The 19,722-nt window shown below is 46.2% G+C and overlaps 1 protein-coding gene across 1 annotated transcript in view; it reads right to left on the bottom strand.

Annotated features, from left to right (window-relative positions):
• The window catches only part of PAPPA (pappalysin 1), a 217,566-nt gene that overhangs the window by 25,509 nt on the left and 172,335 nt on the right, over window positions 1-19,722 (bottom strand). Inside the window, exons 17-19 of the mRNA XM_030535942.1 lie at window positions 18,262-18,433; window positions 12,182-12,329; window positions 7,458-7,564 (exon numbers count right to left, since the gene is read on the bottom strand). Coding sequence (XP_030391802.1) covers window positions 7,458-7,564; window positions 12,182-12,329; window positions 18,262-18,433 — 427 coding nt within the window. The remainder of the gene's footprint in view (window positions 1-7,457; window positions 7,565-12,181; window positions 12,330-18,261; window positions 18,434-19,722) is intronic.

The raw sequence follows: 19,722 nt of genomic DNA, 5'->3' as shown, positions 1-19,722 counted from the left end.
AATGGAAACCTTTCTATAAGCCTTTTGTACCCTCATATAGATTTTAAATAGCACTGTATCCCCACAAGACCACTCAAAATAACCATAAAAAAGACTATATCCGCTATTACATTTAAAGTCATTTCAATAGAACCCTATTGATTCCAGCTTCATCAAACATTACATGACTTTTCCATAAGGCAAAGCTGGGAAGGACGAGTCATGGTCAAAACACAGATATTAAAAAAAAAGTCTTCAAACTCCATAGGTCTGCAGAAGGGAGTGGAAGAGCTCATGAGAGCAGGTCTATTTCTGGTGACACTCTCACTTCGAGTCCCCAGTTGTCACAGAGATATTGCCTTTATTAGGAAAAAAGGTACATTCTTACCTCATGTTAACTAACACATGGTAACTGACATGGGGTACAATCCCAGTGAAGACATGAGGCCTTCCCCATAGTCTTTACCTTGACCTGCTAATTTGTGTAAAACTACAATCTGCCTTGTCTTCACTTGGGTTTTACCTCACTTGGATTAGTTACCACGTCTCAGAAACCAGGAAGTAAGAACACGCCTTTTTTCCCTAGTGGAGGCACAGACGGCATGGTAATGGTACCCACAAACATGGAAGCTAAAGGAAAAAGAAGATTAAGTCAAACTCTTTCAAATATCAAGAAATGGTTGAGGGTTTGGATAGACTTTGGGTGGAGAGGAGAGGAGGGAAAGTCCAGAGGAACCAAAGAGGATTATTATTTTATCTAAACCAAATCTTCCCTACCTAAGAAAGACCCTACCAGAAGCGAGCTTAGTAAGGAGTACTGCCTAGACTGCATGACTGCTATCTCTATGCTGCGTTCTGATCCCCACCCTCCCTGAACGTCCATCCGTCACAACACTCATTTCAGAAGGTCCGTTTCCTTTACAGAGGAGGAACAATCACATTAAGATAACAACAGTGACACAACGGCTGGTTTTGTGAGGCGTGCCAAGGGGCATTTGCCAAACAGTTGGAATTGTGGTAGAAGCTTAGGAAAGAAAGGAATTAACATTTAGAAGGGACTGTGGAATGAGCCATCCCTTCCCCTATTTAGCTGAGGCCTAATTTAATCCGTCTGCAGGGGAACCTCAGCATGTTTGTACAGTTTCTGTCATTTGAGGCTTACCTGTTGTGCGCTAGGAAAAAGGACTTTTATACTATCAGCACAGGGCTGTTTATCTTTCCGACATCCTCAGATTTCCACTATTAGTCAGGCCTGGCCTGCCCCACCTGTCTCACAACAGGGCCCTGTCCTATGTGAGAGGGAAGAGGCTGGGGAAGTGACGGGGAGGAGGGAGAAACCAATGTTGTTTATCCCATCAACGAGGGAGACCGCAAGGTGCAGGGGCCCCACAGCATCCAGTTTGCTCCCAATGAGCTCTTGACAGACATCTGGAAATTTCAAGGCTGCCACAAACGGTAAGACATTTTTTTCCCCTTTTATTTACTGTGCTTCAGGGCAAAAACATAAAAGATGGGGCATTGGGGAGAGGCAAGGACCGGCTCCAGGAGCTTTTGAACCCAGGGCTAAACTGAAGAAGAACTGAAGAAAAATACAGGCCTTTCCCTTCTCCATGCCCAGACCCATCCAAATAATGTGAGAAAAATAACTGCGTTTCCAAAAAACTTCCTCTGCTCCCTGGGGCACCAACATTACTACAAAAAAACAAAAAAAACATTTGCTGCCAATATACGTGACTGAGTATGTGAATTGGGAGCTGGAGAACGGGACTGGCCTGACAGTCCTGGAAAGGGAAGGACTGTGTTTATCCACAGAAGAGGTCAGCACTCGCAGCAGCAGGGCAAGCACCCAATCACCATGTCTTGTTGATATGCACCAGCCCTGACTGGGAGAGTCCTCTTCCCGGCCCCTTCAGTCCTCTGTCTCTCTGCTGAGACTGACAGTTAATTCAGACTAAGAACTGCCCTAACAGCACCAATCCTATCCCACATGACGGCAGGTGAGCAATCATCTAATGGGGTCCAACCGCCTGGGCTGGATTCACACCAACTGCTTAGAGGTGATCGACTCCATATCCCATTACACACAGTCTGAGCAAGAAGTCAACTCAAAGGAAGAATTAAAACACTGGCAGTGATAGGACAGTGGATGGTTTCCAGAAACGCCTCTGGGAAAATGGAAATGGGCTGAAGTGGATGCCCAGGGTGGACAACTCCACATCTAGGCTCCACCACAGCAAAGGCTGTTGTTCATCTACAGTTGCTCAAACTTTGCAAAACTGAGTTTCATATGAACAATTTGCCAGGAGCATCTAATTGCATAAAAACAAAGATACTACTTAAAATCCCAAATCAATGCACGCTGCCATAACACCTGTTTACTGTGCTTTAGTGGGGGAACAACAACTCTAGTAAAGACTTAACATAGCCCACCACTCAAGTGGACAGACAAGACTGGGGTGCTTCAGGGAGGTGGCGTTTAAATAAAGGGGGAGGAAACTTGTTCTTAGTAAGTTTGGAGACGCCTCTTCTTTAGAAAGGCTGTTGCCAAGTAAGGTTTGTTCTCTGTAGAGGATCTATTGGTTAATTTCGCCGAGCTCACCAGTAGAGCCAGGAGAAAAATGGATTTGTCAGTTCACTGGCAATTCTGAAAAACTTTTAAAAAATCATTTTGGTCAATCTGAACTTTTTTTTTGGAAAATTTTGATGAAATGACAAGTCAGAAAAAAATCATTTCAGATTGACCAAAACATTTCATTCAACCAGACTGACATGTTTCAACCATTATAAAACATTTTACATTAAAAAATAGGATTAAAGGAAATTTACGAACAAAAAGTAACTCTGAATGGAAAAGTCAAAACCTTTCGATTTGGGGGGAATTTTTTTTCCATTGTTTTTTGACCAAAACAATTAAGCGAAAACGACATGAATTTGTGAAACATGTATGTGTTTCCGAATCTGAAAAAATGAGCGTGAAAATTTCTCCCAGCTCTACTTACCTGCATGAAACCACATCAGCTGTTTGGCTTTTTCCTCTCCCTGTAGCTATATACACAAGGTAATATCCACCCCCTAGCCAATTGGCTAGCAAAATGCCTATGCTCCATGTAAGCCCCAGCTGTTAAGTGGTGGATAGGTTTTGTGCTGGCCCTTAGCCTAGGGGGCAGTTTCACCCAGATGGAGGGAATGCAGCCACTGGCCACATTGCCATATTGTAGAGACCTGTAGGATGCCTTTGGGCTAATTAGCCCATATTAATTAATTAGAACCTGACCAGGGGCTTTTGAGCTATGACTGGAGGGGAACATGGAGGGTCCATATTACAGTGAGAGGCTTGGGGGAAGGGGTGGGGTTCATGTCATAGCAGCTGCTTTGCCAGCCTTTCTGCTGGCTGGTTTGGGGAGGGGGGACCCTAAACCCACCCACACCACATTTTTCCCTTCTCCATGTTAGAGAGGGAATGGCCAAGAGAGCAGAGTCTGGGGCAAGGCAAGCGGGGACTGCACCCAGATCTTGAAAAGGGGATGTTGTGTGTGTGTGAAGGGCCATTTTCACCTCCCACAACCCTCCTCACACATGCACAGTCCAAACTCACTCAGAAAGCAGCCAGTGCAGTAGCACATACAAAGTCGCTACTTGCCCAAAGCACAGTCCCCCTGCGATCTGCATTGGTTCCAAGTCATTTCCAGATGCTATTGAAGGTGGTGGGTTTAATACGGGGAGCTTTATGTGGGCTCCGTCCTGGTGACTTCAGAGACCAGCTCTCTCCCAGTGTGATACCTTGGCAGATGAGATCATTGGAGCTGCTCCCTCTAACACTTGACGCTGCTAACATGCAGGAGGCTGGGAGCAGAACCCTCTCAGAGAAAGGCCCTCAGCTATGGACTTGGCTTTTCTTGCTTGTTTGCCAAAGCCTGAATTCCCAATGCAAGGCTAGCTTGTTCCCTTCAAGGATTTTCCTCGTGGGTGAGGCGGGGTGGGAGGAATGGCTTGATGGGAGAGTTCTGTCTGTATGGAAATCTGAGTGGTTTTGATTTGCGGCCATTGCTCCTAACAGTGGTGGCTCTAATGAATACACGGGCACTCGCAGCACTGCATGGGCCGACTGAAGTAAATAAACACAGATACCGAGCAGAGGAGGAATAGGAGATCCACCTCTGGAGCCTGGCTTGCAGATGTGACCCAATGGTACTTACGGGGTGGGGACAAGACCAAGGCAAATATACAAGGTTGCCTGGCAAGGCATGAATCTGAGAGCTGCTGAGCTGCAAAAGCAGATAAAAGAGGGGGAGACATATGTCACTGGAATGGCTTGGGGCTCATGTCAGTGCCCAGGAATGAGCTAAGGTTACAGTCATTATCATAATACAAAGGTACATAGGTTATGACTGTGCTGGGCAATTCCATTCTCCCTATGGCCCATGAAGGAAGGGGACGTACCGGGAAATTCACAGATTCAGCTTCCAAGGCCAGATGAGTCACCATGACCATCGAGCCCGACCCCTTGCATGCACAAAGCACAGAACTTGTCCCAGAAGCTGGAGAAAAGCACATCTTTCAGAAAAATATTAAATCTTGTTTTAGAGTGTGTCTGCACTACACACAAAGGCTGGCTCTCTGGGATCCAGGCTTGTGGACTAGGGGTTTCCAAGGCCGTGCTCGAGCATCCACGCAGCACTGTAAACCTTGGTTTACAATTGCTAGGCCTGGATCTCACAGCTGTCCTACCATGTCCATGCTGCACCGTGAAGACTCTGGTCTGCAGCCTGCTCTGCGTCCACACTGCAAAATGACAGGGCTGGACCCAAGTCACAGCAGGATTCGGGCTCTGACCCACCCCCACAGCAAGGTACTTGGACCCGGGTCTTGAGTGCTTGCTGACCTTAGGTAGACTGATTTGTGGGTAGACGGAAAAGGTGCTTTGGGTCAAACCTAAGTCAGAGCCTGGGCTTAGTTTGAGAGTCTGTCTGCACTGCAAAGACCCCAAGGGATGGTCTGGCCATGACTCCCTGGGTAAACCATTCCAGTGTTTCACAGCAGGTGGGGTTTGGAGAGGGAAAGTGAATGTGTCATTTTCTTTTTTTTTTTTTTCCTCTTCAAATTTTGGAACTGATCAGAAATGATCAAACTCTGAGCACAGACCGGTCCCAGGGCCGAACACAAACACTGCTCGCTTGCAAAAGTTACCCCTTGCTTAGCTGCAGGCCTTCCAGAATTACGCAGAGTGATGAGATGGAAAGATGTTTTCTAAGAGCAATCCCCTAGTTGATCCAACAAACAAACCTCTTTGGAACCTGCTCTAGAGAGATGCTCCATCCTCTCCGTTTCCAAAGAGCTCTGTTTGTTGAAGTGGATTAATTTTCACTTGGTACTCACAATATCGTACCCACCTTTTAACATAGTTTTAGAAACTCAACTCTTTAATCTGCATTTACAAACCAATCCTTTTTAGTGTGTGTGTGGGTCAAACTCCTAACCAGTCACAATCTAAAGATCTTTGTTGTAGAGGCAAAATTAACCCAGATTTTCCACTGTGCTCCTGGAAACCATCAATCCCCCCCTCCCCCAAATCTCACTCCCCTATTCTCCCACTTTACTACCACTTTTCCCCTTGTTGCATAATGAGCCCTCCAGAGACCCTGAAGTATCCACACTGCATTGTAAACCTAGGCTTCAATTGCCCATTACAGCTCCCTCCGAGTCCTGGCATCAATAAATGAGGGCAGGGCAGCTGAGATTGGGAGGGAAGCTGTGGTTTTATTTCACTATGAATTACAAAACCTCTTTGAACTCCAGAGCTCAGGACAAAGCCAGTGAGAAATAGCCTCTAATACAGAGATAAGGTTTTTACAGATATGTATTTCACACCAGCAATTCGGCAAAGCGTAGGCTGGGGCAGTAATGGAATCAGAAAGTATGGAGTGAATAAGGAGATCAGAGGGACAGCCTGTGATTGTGATAGCCTCCAGACACCTCCCAGGAGTGGTTCTATCGTTCTGTCTGCCTGTTTGTGTGCTGCACACAAGCACAGCACGGCCAGGATTTTCAGAAGGGCTCAGCACCCACACTCAGGGGCAAATTTTCAAAGACGCTACATGTAGGCACCTAAAAAGACGGATTGCCAAATATGCTCAGTATGCTGGTTGTCTGGTGGGTGCTTAGCCCTTGTGAAAATCTGGCCCTGGATATGTAAAATGCAGGGCTAGATTTCCCACAGAGCTCAGGGCCAGACTTTCAAGTACTCAGCACCTGCTACAGGGGAGACATTGGAAAAAAAAAAGGTTTCCAATTTAGGCATGAAAAAGGGGCCAGATTTTCAAAAATGCTCTGCACCCACCCTGCACCTCAGGTGCTAAGTGCTTTTGAAAAACTGGCACACAGAGTGAATTTCTGTATTTATGCCTGCACTAACCTGTATAAGCAAGAGTGTGTATGTAAGTGCCTATTTCCGTGGGTTTCTATGCCGGAGCTTATATTTATGTATGTATGCATAGCATGAGTGTGGTTTTGGACAAATGTGTGTACTTGTTTGTCTAACCTACATATGTGCATATGTGTGTGTGTTTCCAATGGTGGTTGAATGTGTGTATAAAAGTGCACTATTTGGGTAGGTATGTTTATGGGTGACTGTAAATATGTATTTGTGTACATCTGTGTTTATTTGTGTGTGCGCATCTGAAGGTACATGCTTGTAAGTGTGCCAACCAGTGTCCACCTGTGTGTGTTTTCATGGGTACATACAAGTGCGTGTGCATGATATGAGTGTTTGGCCTGTGCGTGGATCTGAGTGCGTGCCTTTGCAGAGTGCAGAAGGAGAGAGCGGTGATCTCTGAAATGGATACTGTGCTGAGGAGACAGATGTCTGTCACATGGGGATGTAGAAGAATCAGTTGCCTCAGCCAATTTGGGAAATTATATACGCATCATATCAGGTTCTTCTGCTGCCTGAACACAGACAGGTCCCCACCACCCAATGTGCACAGAAAACCGAAGAGTAGTAAGAATTTAAAACCTGCCCTGTGCAGTTTTTCTTGTTCCCCTACAGTAGGTACATAAGTGCATTGTCTGCACTCCCCACAGTGCTGGTGCAAGGGTGAAAGTTCCACCAGATCAGAACTGTTAGGAGCTGCGTGGATCAGAGGGCAAGGACGTGGTCCCTTTAACTCAAGGTGGAAATGCCTAGAGGATGTTACACTGGGAAACTGCAGAGTTAAATGGGCCCTGCTAGAGCAAAGTAAAGGGGCCAAGGGGTAAACAAGAATCAGATTTGGAGCCCCTACTGATGACAACCTTCTCCAAAGAGGGAAGATGTCTCGCCACACAGATGGGTATGAAATATTACCACTACTCGGACAGCGCTATCCCCTACATCCTTAAATTCTGCTTTGTGGGTCAAGTTGATTGTTCACCTACTCTGGAGGAACATGAAAGTCGGCGGGCCTGGGGAGGGGTATTTAATAACATCCACCACCACTGACCTTCACTCGTTGAGGGTTCATCCAGTGCTGGATGTCTTGTATGGTCTCATTCACACGCAGCAGGATGGGCTCGTTGTGATCTGGACACGAGGTGGTGCATTCGGCTCCTTCATGGCACATGCAGAGGGGAACGAAGGAAGAAAGCAAACACCATGTCACTCTCCTCCCATCATTTCAATTATCTGAATACCCTCCATCTCCCTACTCTGCAGAATGATTACTACAGACAACCATAATGGAGCTCTTCACCTCCACGCCCCTTGCAACCTCCTGGGATTTACACTGTGAGAGGATTCTGACCACACTCCACAGCTTGTGACCCTAGGACCAGAGGGGGAGGGAGATATGCATAAGGGCTTGCTTCTTAAGGTGACCAATAGATTACAATATCAAAATATCACTGTGGCTACTAATCCATGGATCAAATGGGGGATTTATTCACTTCCTGAAGCAATCACTGAGAGGCAGAGACATTGAAGGCACTTCCATTTCAAGCGCTCTTTCCGCAGCAGTGAAGCGACTGAGCAGAGGCCAACAAACTCCTCTTGCTTCTGACATGGACAACTAGCCAATAGTCTGATTTCCCCAAATTAGAAGACCCTGAAATAATGGAGAGCACATCTAATGACGTTGCAGGCTGGTTATCACCTAAGCCTCATGCTAAACAAGAAGTAAGAGGAGAGGCAATGATCAATTTGTTCACGTGTAAACTGGTATTTTCTCTGATTAACTGTCATGCCCTGTTTGAATTCTACCCGTTAAAACACACTGCGGTGCTCTGCAGTAATGTGGTGACACGACCATAAGCCCTAGCATGTTGGACTATTACCATTTCCCCCTTAGCAAATCGCTGCTGAGAGGGGCAGCTGCTGCAACCCTGTCATTAGGAATTCTGCACTCCAATCAGAATGAGGGGGACTTCATCTGTGGAGTGGTTTGGATGGCTGTGCCTTTGGCTCAAAAGTCACCACAGCCAGGAGGAGCAGATTAGATGTTTGTAGAGAAAAGGAAAGGTGTTAGGGTCACACTGACCCTGGCTGGGTACAGTTTTTCCCCCAGCCACCTCTGTCTTTTTTCCCCTTGTTCTCACGTGGAGGAGCCAGTTGGAACAAAGCAGGAGCCAGTTAGTTTAATTAGGGAGGGTTCGTTTCTGTTTTACGTCTCTCGTCTGAGCAGTAGTGACTCCACTGATTTGACTGGATATCTGCCAGGTTTGGCTAGGCCCCTGAGTGGAAGGAAAAGATCCTCTTTTGGGGAACATCCAGATGACTTCCAAAATATATAACCTGCTCCTGAGAAGTGCTGATGTGAGACACTCACAAAGTGTGTGTCAATTTCTCCAGCTAGTGGCTGGCTCCACTAGACCAGGGGTTCTCAGCCTTTTCCTTTTTGAGGCCTCCCCTCCCCAGCAATTGTTTTTCTGCATATAAAAGCCAGGGCTGGCGTGAGAGGGTAGCAAGCATGGCAGTTGCCTGGTACCCCACACCACAGAGGACACCACAAAGCTAAGTTGCTTGGGCTTTGGTTTCAGCCCCAGGCTGCAGTCTGGTGCAACAAGACTTTGGCTTTCTGCCCTGAGTCCTTGGGAGTCTAACGCTGGCCATGCTTGGTAGACCCCCTGAAACCTGCTCACGGTCTCCCAGGGGGCCCAGGGCCACTGGTTGAGAACCACTGCACTAGAGAACAAGAGACTTCAGATGCTACCCTGAGTTACCCCTTTAACTGAAAAGGTCAAGGTCCAAGGTCCTGGTCCCAAGCTAGGAGAGAAGAGGGATAGCTCAGTGGTTTGAGCATTAGCCTGCTAAACCCAAGATTGTGAGTTCAATCCTTGAGGGGGGACACTTAGGAATCTGGGGCAAAATCAGTACTTGATCCTACTAGTGAAGCCAGGGGACTGGACTCAATGACCTTGCAGGGTCCCTTCCAGTTCTAGGAGATAGGATATCTCCATTAATATTTTTTTTTAATCTATGCTGCAGGTCAGTACTCTGAGATCCCTTGATTCCTACTGAAGCTTTTCTGAGGGTGTGGGGCACACTCAGGATTGGGCCCCAAGGATCTGTCTTCTGGACACGGCTAATGCAAGCTAAACTAACAAGCATCCACTGGAAGGGAGATGAAAAGGGGCAGGAGCACACAAAGAAGGGCTGAAAAGCCGCCTTGCCTCCAGCACAGAGCGATGTTCCCTTGGAATGGGGGAATCAGTATTTCTTCTCTGAAAAAGTGGCAACCCCTGGTAGGTAAGCAAAGGTCACCTCATCTCAAGGGTAAAATGCATTGTCAAATTAAGAGTCGCTGCTGCCTGCTCACAGCTCACTCCACTGTGCTATTTACACTCAAGCAAAGGAGCAGGTCTCAATTGTTTTGATATATGATCCGTAATTGGCACCATTAAAGAGAAGTGATCTCATCCAGGTTGTGTTCCTCTCCCTGGGGATGGGTCTGAAGCAGGCTCCTGGTACCTTACAATGGTTACAATATAATGAGAGATCTGCACAACAGGGAACACTTTCTCCAAGTTCAAAGGGACAGCAGTGGGGGGAGGAGGTTTAGGGAAAGGGGCTGGGGTAGGGGGAAGGAAGGGGCCCAGGGTTTCTCTCCAAGCTGCATCTAATACAGCTCACATTCGAATGCTCCAGTATGGTGCTCGGATGGTGACCTTGGGAAAGGCATGTGCAAACTGGTGTGCAGAATGGTAAATATAGCACGTCCCCCAGCAATCTGAATCTGACCTACAACAGAGCTCAGCACAGGCAGCAGTTCAAAGCCTAGCAGCCCACACTGAGTACTTAGGCAGAAATAAGATAGACCTTTCTGAAGGTTCCCAAAGAATGTATTGGTATCTGGGTTTGTCATTCTTACGGGATACACAGGCAGGGGTTATAATCTTCATGGGAGGAGGGCTGAATTTCTCACTGACCTGGCCCACTACTGGAATGCCTCCTCCTCCCTGCTGGCTTCCTATCCTTCTGCATCAAAGCTCTGCTCTGCCCAGGCCTGCATCTCTGTCCCTCGCTCCCCTCAGCCCTTTTGTGTGCCCTATGCTACATCCAGTCTCTCTCTGGCCCCATCTACACTAACCATTTTCTTCAGATCTCCAACTGTGGCCACATCACTGGTGCGACCTCACGGTGGTAGAAATGGGGGCAGGAGGTGGGACACCAGTGTAAACAGAGAATGAATGGCTTTGCCACTGGGTCATGTAGACCTGCTCTGAGCAGGGTTCAGTGACACAGCCAGTCTGTGGTAGCCCTGGTACCCCATCACTATGGGCAGAGCTGCATTAGCGCTAGTGCAATGGTGAGAGATTGCCCCAAAGCAATGGAGAAGAGACACCTTGCCTCCTTCTCCCACTCTTGACCTTGTGGTGTTTTCACACGGCCTCTAGGATTGAGGCAGTCTCCTTTAGTATTATTATTTGTATTCTAGTAGCAACTAGGAACCCCAACTGAGATCAAAGCCCCATTGAGTGAAGCACTGACCACAATAAGAAATAGAACCAGCCCTGAAGAGGTTCTCTTCTAAATAGACAAAACAGACAGAGAGTGGGTGGGGAAACAGAGGCACAGCAAGGGTAACTGACTTGCCCAAGGTCACACAGCAAGTCAGTGGCAGAGCTGGGGATGGAACCCAGTCCACTAACCTATGCACTAGACCTCTTCCAGAAAAGTGCACAAATTATTCCTCACTTATTTTGGTGAACCTGTCACCATTACCCATACTCCTATTCTTTCCCCCCTATACCTTCTGATTAATTCTTTAAATAAAACATATAGAAGAGTATAAATAAATAAAAAAGCTTGGTGCTAACATGGTAGGTTGGAATCACGCGCACGCATGTGCACAAACACAGCAATCACATGATTTTTGTTGTTGAAACCCTTCACCTTTCCCATCCCTCCCCACTCCCTGCCATTGTCTGCTGTCAGGGCTCACAACATGGCTATGTTCTGTCTAAGGCAGATGATAAACTCCCTGGAGTAAGGATCTTGTCTTCCTCCACATCTGTAAAGTGATATAGGTTTCTATGAGTCATAATAACTGATCATATGAGAGCGCACACGCTGGTAAGTGTTTTTGTGTGCCTTCAGATGCATGGCGCCGGTGGATTTGTGTGTTTGAAAAGAATGTGGTTGGATGGGTGAATTTACATTTGCAGAGGAGTATTTATGCATGGGGGAGTGCACTGGTGTCTTTGTGAATGTGCATGGGTGGGAGAGCATGTCTGTGTGTGCGCGTACGTACGTGTGTGTATTTCTGTGTTGGTGTGGGTGAGACTATATGGATGAGAATATCTGTGAGTTTTGTACATGTGTGTGAACATGGGTAGCTGAGTGGGAATATTTGCCTGTTTGTGTGTATGTGAGTGTGTGTGTGTGGGGGGGTGATTCACCTAAGACCAAGAGGAAATGCATGTGTATTTCTTCACTTATTTTAAAAAGATCATATTGGATTTGTCGATCTTGTAGTTTGATCCTGGGAAATGCTCATTAAACTCAGCAGAACAAGAAACGTGGTGGAAGTGGAAATGCTGTGAGGGACTAGGAAGGCAGCATATGTTACCTAGTGTGTGGCATCTGAAAGCTTGATGTTCTCTGCAAATCCTCTAATTAGCTGCTTCCCACTCAGGCAAATTGGTCCCCAAAACACGATGACCCAAGGACTCCTGTCTCCTCCCTTTCCCCCCTCCCCACCAGCTGCGGCCATGACTTGCGCTCATATACCTATTCCATAGCCGTGCGCACAATACAGCTTGAGGTTGCTGTTGAGCTGAGTGGGAAGAGAGCACTGGCCCTGCATCTCCTTGCAGAGGTGAAAGGAGCCACTCCAGGTGCCATCCTTCCGGCAGTGAATCACGTTGTTACCACGACCCTGGGAATGGGAAAAGCAAAATACAGTCAGAAAAGTGACAGAACAAGAATCAGAATTAAATCAAGGGCTGATGTTCTCTGGGAGCTGGGGAAGGCCTAGGGGTTGGGCTTTTAGCTTAGCGAGAAAGGGAATCGGCCTTCTTCAAAAGGACAAAGAAAAGACAGACTGTATCCTGCCCTGACAGACAGATGCACACTAACATTTTCTATGTAATGTTATGGCCTGTAACGGATGCTCTCAAAATGGACCCAAGCTAACTAGAATAAGGGAACTATCACCTAATGTTCCCTCTTTCTTGATAATAAGGTGTTTGTGCGGAGGGAGGCGAACCTTTTTCTTCTTTCCCTTTTCTAGTTAGTTACATCATCCTCCTATGGAAGAAAACAAAGAGTCCCCTATGCCCATGTGAAGCAGAAACAAAGGCAGGACACTTCTCTGTGAGGTTTAGCTGGGGTAATCTTTAGAGCTTGCCTGCTGTGACTGACAGCAAAGGAAGAGACTGCGATAGAGAAGCACAGAGAGAGGTAGAGAAAGAAATCATCTTTGGTGTGTGTGGGGAAGCGTGTGAGAGTGGGGGAGGGTGCGGGATATGACATATGTCTTATAAAAAGAGACCCTGTGGAATATTGGAGAATGAATGAAAGTCCGCGGGGAAATATCATGCCCTTTTAAAACAACAAAGAAGCGCATAAGGCTTCTTTCATCAGATCTATGCTTGTGGCACCCAGGGAGTTCTGCATGAGCTGTTCTGCAGGATCTGCGAGCCCAGCCGTTACTGGGGAGACACGGAACATTCTGCACCAGGATATCTTGTGGGGCTGGGTTGTCTAGCTCCCAGCGGTGTTCTGCATTGGATATGTTATGAGATCTGGGCATTTCGCTCCCAATCCCTGGCATGCAAGGGGGGTTTAATGTAATCCATGTATTTGTCAGTCAGAGGGGTGTACTGGACATTCTCTGTGAGCTATCTTGGGGAGAGGGGGTCTATGTGCCTGATGTGAGGTATTTTCAGACAAAGCCATCAGCAGGCGAGGGGGATATTCTCTGGGACCCGCATGCCTCACTCTGCAGGTGCCTGAGGCGTCCCGTGCAGGTTGCATAACAGGATCTGCACACTAAGTCCCCAGCACAGCCCTCGTGTTTTGCTTGTGCTGCTCGTCACCTTTGTTTTGCTCTTGGTTCCAGGAGGAAATTTGTTTTTCTCTTTGACATTCTTATCCTTCCCCGCTGAGCTTGTTGACGAACATGATGTTCAGGGGTGATGCAACTGGTCTTCTCTGCAGGCTACTGGGTTGAATCTTTAGCCCGCTTGTTTGTGTGCTGGAGGATGATAATATCATTTGAATTTTGACTGCCTGGCAGAGACCAGTACCTGTGACTCTCACTGGCCCAAGGGTAACCATGCAAGTTTATGCAAGCATGAAAGTCCAGACTAGTTGAAGAATGTTAGATGAGGGACCGGAACCTCAATTCCCTGCTTTGTTTTGCTGCTCACTGGGTAAGACAGCGCAGCGCACCAATGTACCGGGAATATTTTCCCTTGCAGCAAGAAATTCTTGTGATATGGTGGGAAGAGAAGGGATTTGAGTGGAAGAAACTCTATTTCCCCAGACTCCTTTGTGAACGAATAATCCAAATTAGACGTGGAGAAGATCTATTGGACCATGTTGTCCATACTCTCTAAGATTCGTACCTATAGCACGTTATGGCATTTCCTATGGCTGCAGCCCAGCCTCTAAGTAGTATAAGAAATGTCCCTTAAAATCCTTGCTTCTTTCTTTCCTGTGACATTGCAACTGCAAGCTATAAACGGTCTAAATCTGATGCTGTGACAGTGAACTAAAGATTTCACGCAGGCTACAAGGTTCTGTTTGCCTTCTTGGGGCATTAAGGTACTGTCAGAGGTAGCAGGAGAAGCATCTGGTACTGACTACTGTCAAAGACAGGGTACTAGGTTCAATTCAGTCCAGCAACTCCTACCTCATGTTTGTGGTGGTAACTTTTCTCAGGTTTGCAGAGACAGCTTAGATCTGTTTTTCATTCGGTGTGTGCACAGTAGCTAGAGAAGGAAGAGATTCTTTGTACTTGTGTGAGTATTTATGTGTACCTGCTTAAACAGTCACCGCACACCTGGTGGTCAGTCCGTTACAGACTGAGATATCATGAGTGTAGAAAGCTTTGCGCTAGATCCTCAAGTGAGTTACACCCCTTTGCCCAACTCAGGTAGAAAATTCCAGCAGTGAACTCTCCTGGTGGAGAACTCTGCTGAATGTTACTTTGTCTCTGCATCTCCCAATCCATAGCTGGCAGAGGGGCCATGTTAGGGCAGGAAAGCTGTGCTGTGCTATGCTGATTCTCCACTGGCCTACAGTCCATTAAGGACTCTATATCAGTGGTGCAACTTAGCGTTGACCGACAGCAGCTCTAAGGCTACATTTCCACAGGGATCAAAAACCCGCGACTGGCTCAGATCAGCTGACTTTGGCTTGCTGGGCTCAGGCTCTGGCACTGAAAAATTGCTGTGTAGTTCAGGCTCAGGATAGACCCTGTGAGGGTAAACGGTCCTGAACGTCTATACAGTGAGATTTAGCCCCGCAGCCCAAACCCTGTGAGCCTGAGTCAGCTGACCCAGGCCAGCCACAGCAATGCTGCGAGTCTTTTATCCCTGTTCAGACATACCCTAAGTGTCACGAGGGCTGGGGTGTCAGAACAGCGTCACCAGCTCCCTGACAGCCTCCCCCCTACTCCTGCAAGAAGCAGATCTCTGGAGCAGGAGAAAATCTGGCAGAGGAGAAAACTCCAGGTACCACACGCTTATCAGTGATAACTTAGCATGGTTTGTTATTGTGACACTTTTGTCGTAATTTGCAAAATACACATCTGGTAGCAGTGTTCAATGGCAACTTTTAAAGGTGACTCGGATTTATGCTCCTAGAGCTGGTTATGTTTGGGTTACTGTTGCATTATATTTGTAAAGTACTCCAAGATTCCAGTACTCTGGAATGCTGGAATATGGAGAAAAGCCAATGACCAAAAGGTGATGACTGCAGAAACTAACTGCCTGAGTGGAATACTGAGAGTTTCACAACTACAGAAAATAAAAATGAAGTGATAAGAAAAACAGCTTGGGATAGAAATAATTCTATTACGGAAGATTCAGTAAAGACAACTGTGATGGTCTGGAAACAAGTCAGGAATGGACCCATGGACCCAGAAAGGATACTATATATAGCAATACATACCAGAGTGCTAGGAACTAGAAACAGAGAAAGACCGAGGAGGCATTGGATAGACACAGTGAAGAACGACATAGAACAAAAAAGGTTTCAAGATGAAGAAAGCCGTGAAGGTAGTGCAAAACAGAAAGTGGAGGGCAGACTTCATTCAGCCCCATGGTCGCTTGCAGAGCTGGCTGACGGGAATAAAAGAAGATGACACCAAATTCCCAGGACATCTGCTGCTATAGTAATATCTTGTCCATCATTCCCTACCCTGCATAATCTCTTGTGAAAATCCCTGCTGTTTTTCTTGCTTGGATGAAGCATGCATTATCACCTTGTATATCTGAGAAAATCTTAGTGGGTTTTATTCCTTAGATAATTAACACCTCTCAGGCAGGTCAGATGAGGTCAGGGGTCCTGTCTCTTTCTCTTTCTTTTTGTCTTGTAATCTGTTTTCTGTTATATCTGGAAATATCTTTCCCTGGAGGACCTTTTCCCAAGCTGCTTCTTGTGCATTTGTTTGAGATTTTTTTCTGAACTGACCACCAGAATCTTACTTTAAAGTGCATAAGTGCATCCCAATGTGTTGCAAAGCATCCCTCGTGTCACCACTGCAGCCTCATTAACTCAGCTAACTCTCATTCCACTAACATTACACCTCACTGGCCTTATAAAAATGAACAAACCATGTAGCACCATTTATTCCTCAATATTGCGCAAAGCCCTTGTTATCCTGCATAGATAGGCCCCATAAGTCCATATTTGTCCCGTGACATCGTCACCTTGCCCCTGTTCTGCCCCATAGATCTCTTAACTCTGTACAGGCCTCCTAACACCACACAGACCTTGTAACCTCCTGCATCCTTCATTGCACTGCACATTTCTAACGCACTACTCAACCCTCCTTTCATAGCACAGACCTCAGAGAGCCACACAAGCTTTGTAACGCCAGCCAGGCCTCCACACCATTCTGGTTAATCTCACATCAAAGCACAGTGTCCCAGGATTCAGTCCCTCTCTACTCCTCACCATGACAGCAAGTCAACTCTGAGAGAGCAGGGGATGACAAGAAACACACTCTGACTTTCTTCCAGAGCTGTCACAGTTTTAAGTACAGAAAACCTGACTGCTCCCTCTTCCAAGGCTGTGTCTTTTTATCATTTGGCGCAAACATCGGCAGTGTCCTTCGGGCTATTGGCCTGATGGCAGATGCAGTCCATTTTCAATAGACCCTCAGAAATTTCAATTATATTAAGAAGTATTTTGGCAGGGTATTCTCTGCTCTCCGAACTACATGCAATTGCAGTAACTTCCAAGTCCTCCACCTTCTCTTACCAAATGTATTAAGCAGCAGCACTTTTAGGAGAATTTAGTCACCTCACAAATTGAAATTATGCTCTGGTTCAGAAAACCAAACAGCTCAAACTAGCTGTTGAACTTTATAAAGACTAGAACCTACTCTGCTGCAAACCAGCATAGATCCGATGAAGCCAATGGAGCTACACTGATTTACATCAGCTGAGGATCTGGCTTTAACTGTTTAATGACATCTTATAGCCAAAGAAACACTATAGCTCAGTATTGCTTAAAGCGTCGAGATCCATATAAGAGTAAACTACTATACAATATAAATGCCTGGACTGCCCAAGGAAAAGAAAACCCAAGAACCAAACTTATGATGTTAAAAACAGACAAAGCCACCCAAACAAAAGCCATGTAACAACTAAGACAAGTGCTAAACTGCACTGCTTGGTCGCTTTCTTTTTCTGTGTCCCATCTCCCTCCTGTATTAGTATGTTATTAGAGAATGTCTCTCTAGATTACAAAACCTTTGAGGCATAGATCCTGTCCTCTTACCTCTGTAAAGCCCTCAGCAAACACCATTAGCCCTCCATACATAAATGATGAATGTAATTATCATCCTAATAAAATATTTCCCAACTAATAACACCACTGTTTCTCCTTCACCCCTACTCCCACATTTTAAATAAATGAATGGAGATATACCTATCTCCTAGATCTGGAAGGGACCTTGAAAGGTCATTGAGTCTAGCCCCTGCCTTCACTAGCAGGACCAAGTACTGATTTTTGCCCCAAATTCCTAAGTAGCCCCCTCAAGAACTGAACTCACAACTCTGGGTTTAGCAGGCTAGTGCTCAAACCACTGAGCTATCCTTCCCCCCATTTTCTCCTTCTTGGGCACTTTGCTCTTCATTCATACAGACACATTATAGGAGCCTAGTCAGTTTTTCCACTGTGACCACAAGAAGCTTTTAATGAGCATGATATTACTAAGGACACTGCACAGCTCACCTGTCAGAACCCAGAGGTATTGCTTGAGACAGTGCATTACAGGTAACAGTATATCACGCTCTGCAGCCCAGTGCCTTGTCCAACATCCACCGAAGCCTGCTCCTGGACCTGGGAGCGTGACTGCTCACATGACCACACAGCACTACCACTACCTGCAGCAACCTTCTCACCTGTCTTACAGAAGCTCAGTGCAAACAATCACTGAGACCTCAGACCAGAAACACAGAAAGGCCCAAAGCATCCTCAAATCTCACTGATGCCCATGGGAACTAAGCACGTCCCAGGAGGTGTGCAGCCTCTCATAGATTTGGTTCCTGAGGAAGCTGGGCGGCACGTACAAGATTTACCAGAAACTAGTTCCCGTTGGCTTAAGTTATTCGGACCCAAAAGGAACTAACTGATTGATTGTCGTCTTCCTCACACTTGATCCTGCATTCGCTGTTGAACTGGAAGCCGTTGGTGCACTGGTACAGCCCATGGAACTTCGAGGGTGGAGGGTCACAGGTGACGGGCACGCACGCCCCAGCTAGCCAGGTGCCATCTTGCATGCACTGGATCTTAAAAGCCCTCCTTCCATGTGGAAACAAACCAGAGTGTTTAGTGAGTGGCTGAGTCAGCTACAGCTCTGAAGAACCTGAGCTCTGTTTAGCAAGCTGCAGGAAATGGCCATGTTTGTGCTTTTCATACTAGGGATCAATTTGTGAATTTGCATCATGTGGTCTTAGAGCAAAAATAATGATGAAATGCAAAACCAACATTCACTCTGCTGGTCTAATCCCCTCTTCTGCCTTTCACACATCTCCCATAATACTGCTTCCCCAGTTTGTGGGCTGTGGGTCGTCTGAAATGGGTTGAACAGGGTCAGAAATATGACAGTAGTAAGCCTTCCCCACAGAGTTTCAAAGGGGACTCCCCAGGTTGTACATCAAAGATATATTTCTAAAGTAGGTACTTAGCATAAACTTTTGGGGAATGCAGGCTGGAATTGTCAAAGGATCTTGATTGAGTTAAGCACCCATCTGCCATTGAAAGGTGGGTGCCTAATTCCCTTTGGTTCTTTTGAAAATCCCAGGTGTTCTATCCTCTGTCCTTGGAAGAGCACTAATAGGGAGAACTCCCATTACTTTGTGTCAAGAAAAGATCTTTCTCATGCCTATGGGATCTCATCTGCAGCCTACCCTATCCTCATTCTGAACTCATAGGATCTCTAGTGGTAGAGCTGGTCCAATTATTCATTGCAGATAAATTCATTGCTGAATTTAACCGTTTTTTCTGTTGGTAAACACACTTTGATATCTACTGATTTAGCCATTATTTTAACTGTTTGACAGATAGTTTATGTGAATTGTATCAGAGGGGTAGCCGTGTTAGTCTGGATCTGTAAAAGCAGCAAAGAGTCCTGTGGCACCGTATAGACTAACAGACGTTTTGGAGCATGCATCTGACGAAGTGCGTACTCACTCACGAAAGCTCATGCTCCAAAACGTCTGTTAGTCTATAAGGTGCCACAGGACTCTTTGCTGCTTTTATGTGAATTGTGAGTTAATTATTTTCTTGGACTATTCAGTATTTATTATTCATTATCAGTGGTGTGTTACTAGTCACTTAAGTCATACAGAATTGTTTCTGCTATCTCACTGGATGGCAGAAGCTTTTTAAACAGGTGAAGAATGAATCATGAACACTGAATAATTAATGCTCTTTCTGGCGCATACATATTTTTGTTCGGATGTGAATATGGGTATTTGTATGAAGAATGACCACTCCCCAAACATTTGGATGAACAAAAGTACGTTTGGGAATAATGACTAAAAATGGCATGAATATGGTTGAACCAAACAGCTGTTTGGAGTCTGAGC

The sequence above is a fragment of the Gopherus evgoodei genome, chromosome 16 (genome assembly GCF_007399415.2).
Source record: "Gopherus evgoodei ecotype Sinaloan lineage chromosome 16, rGopEvg1_v1.p, whole genome shotgun sequence".
Taxonomy (NCBI): domain Eukaryota; kingdom Metazoa; phylum Chordata; order Testudines; family Testudinidae; genus Gopherus; species Gopherus evgoodei.
The sequence above is the reverse complement of the archived record's forward strand: the minus strand, read 5'-3'. Positions and strand labels throughout refer to the sequence as shown.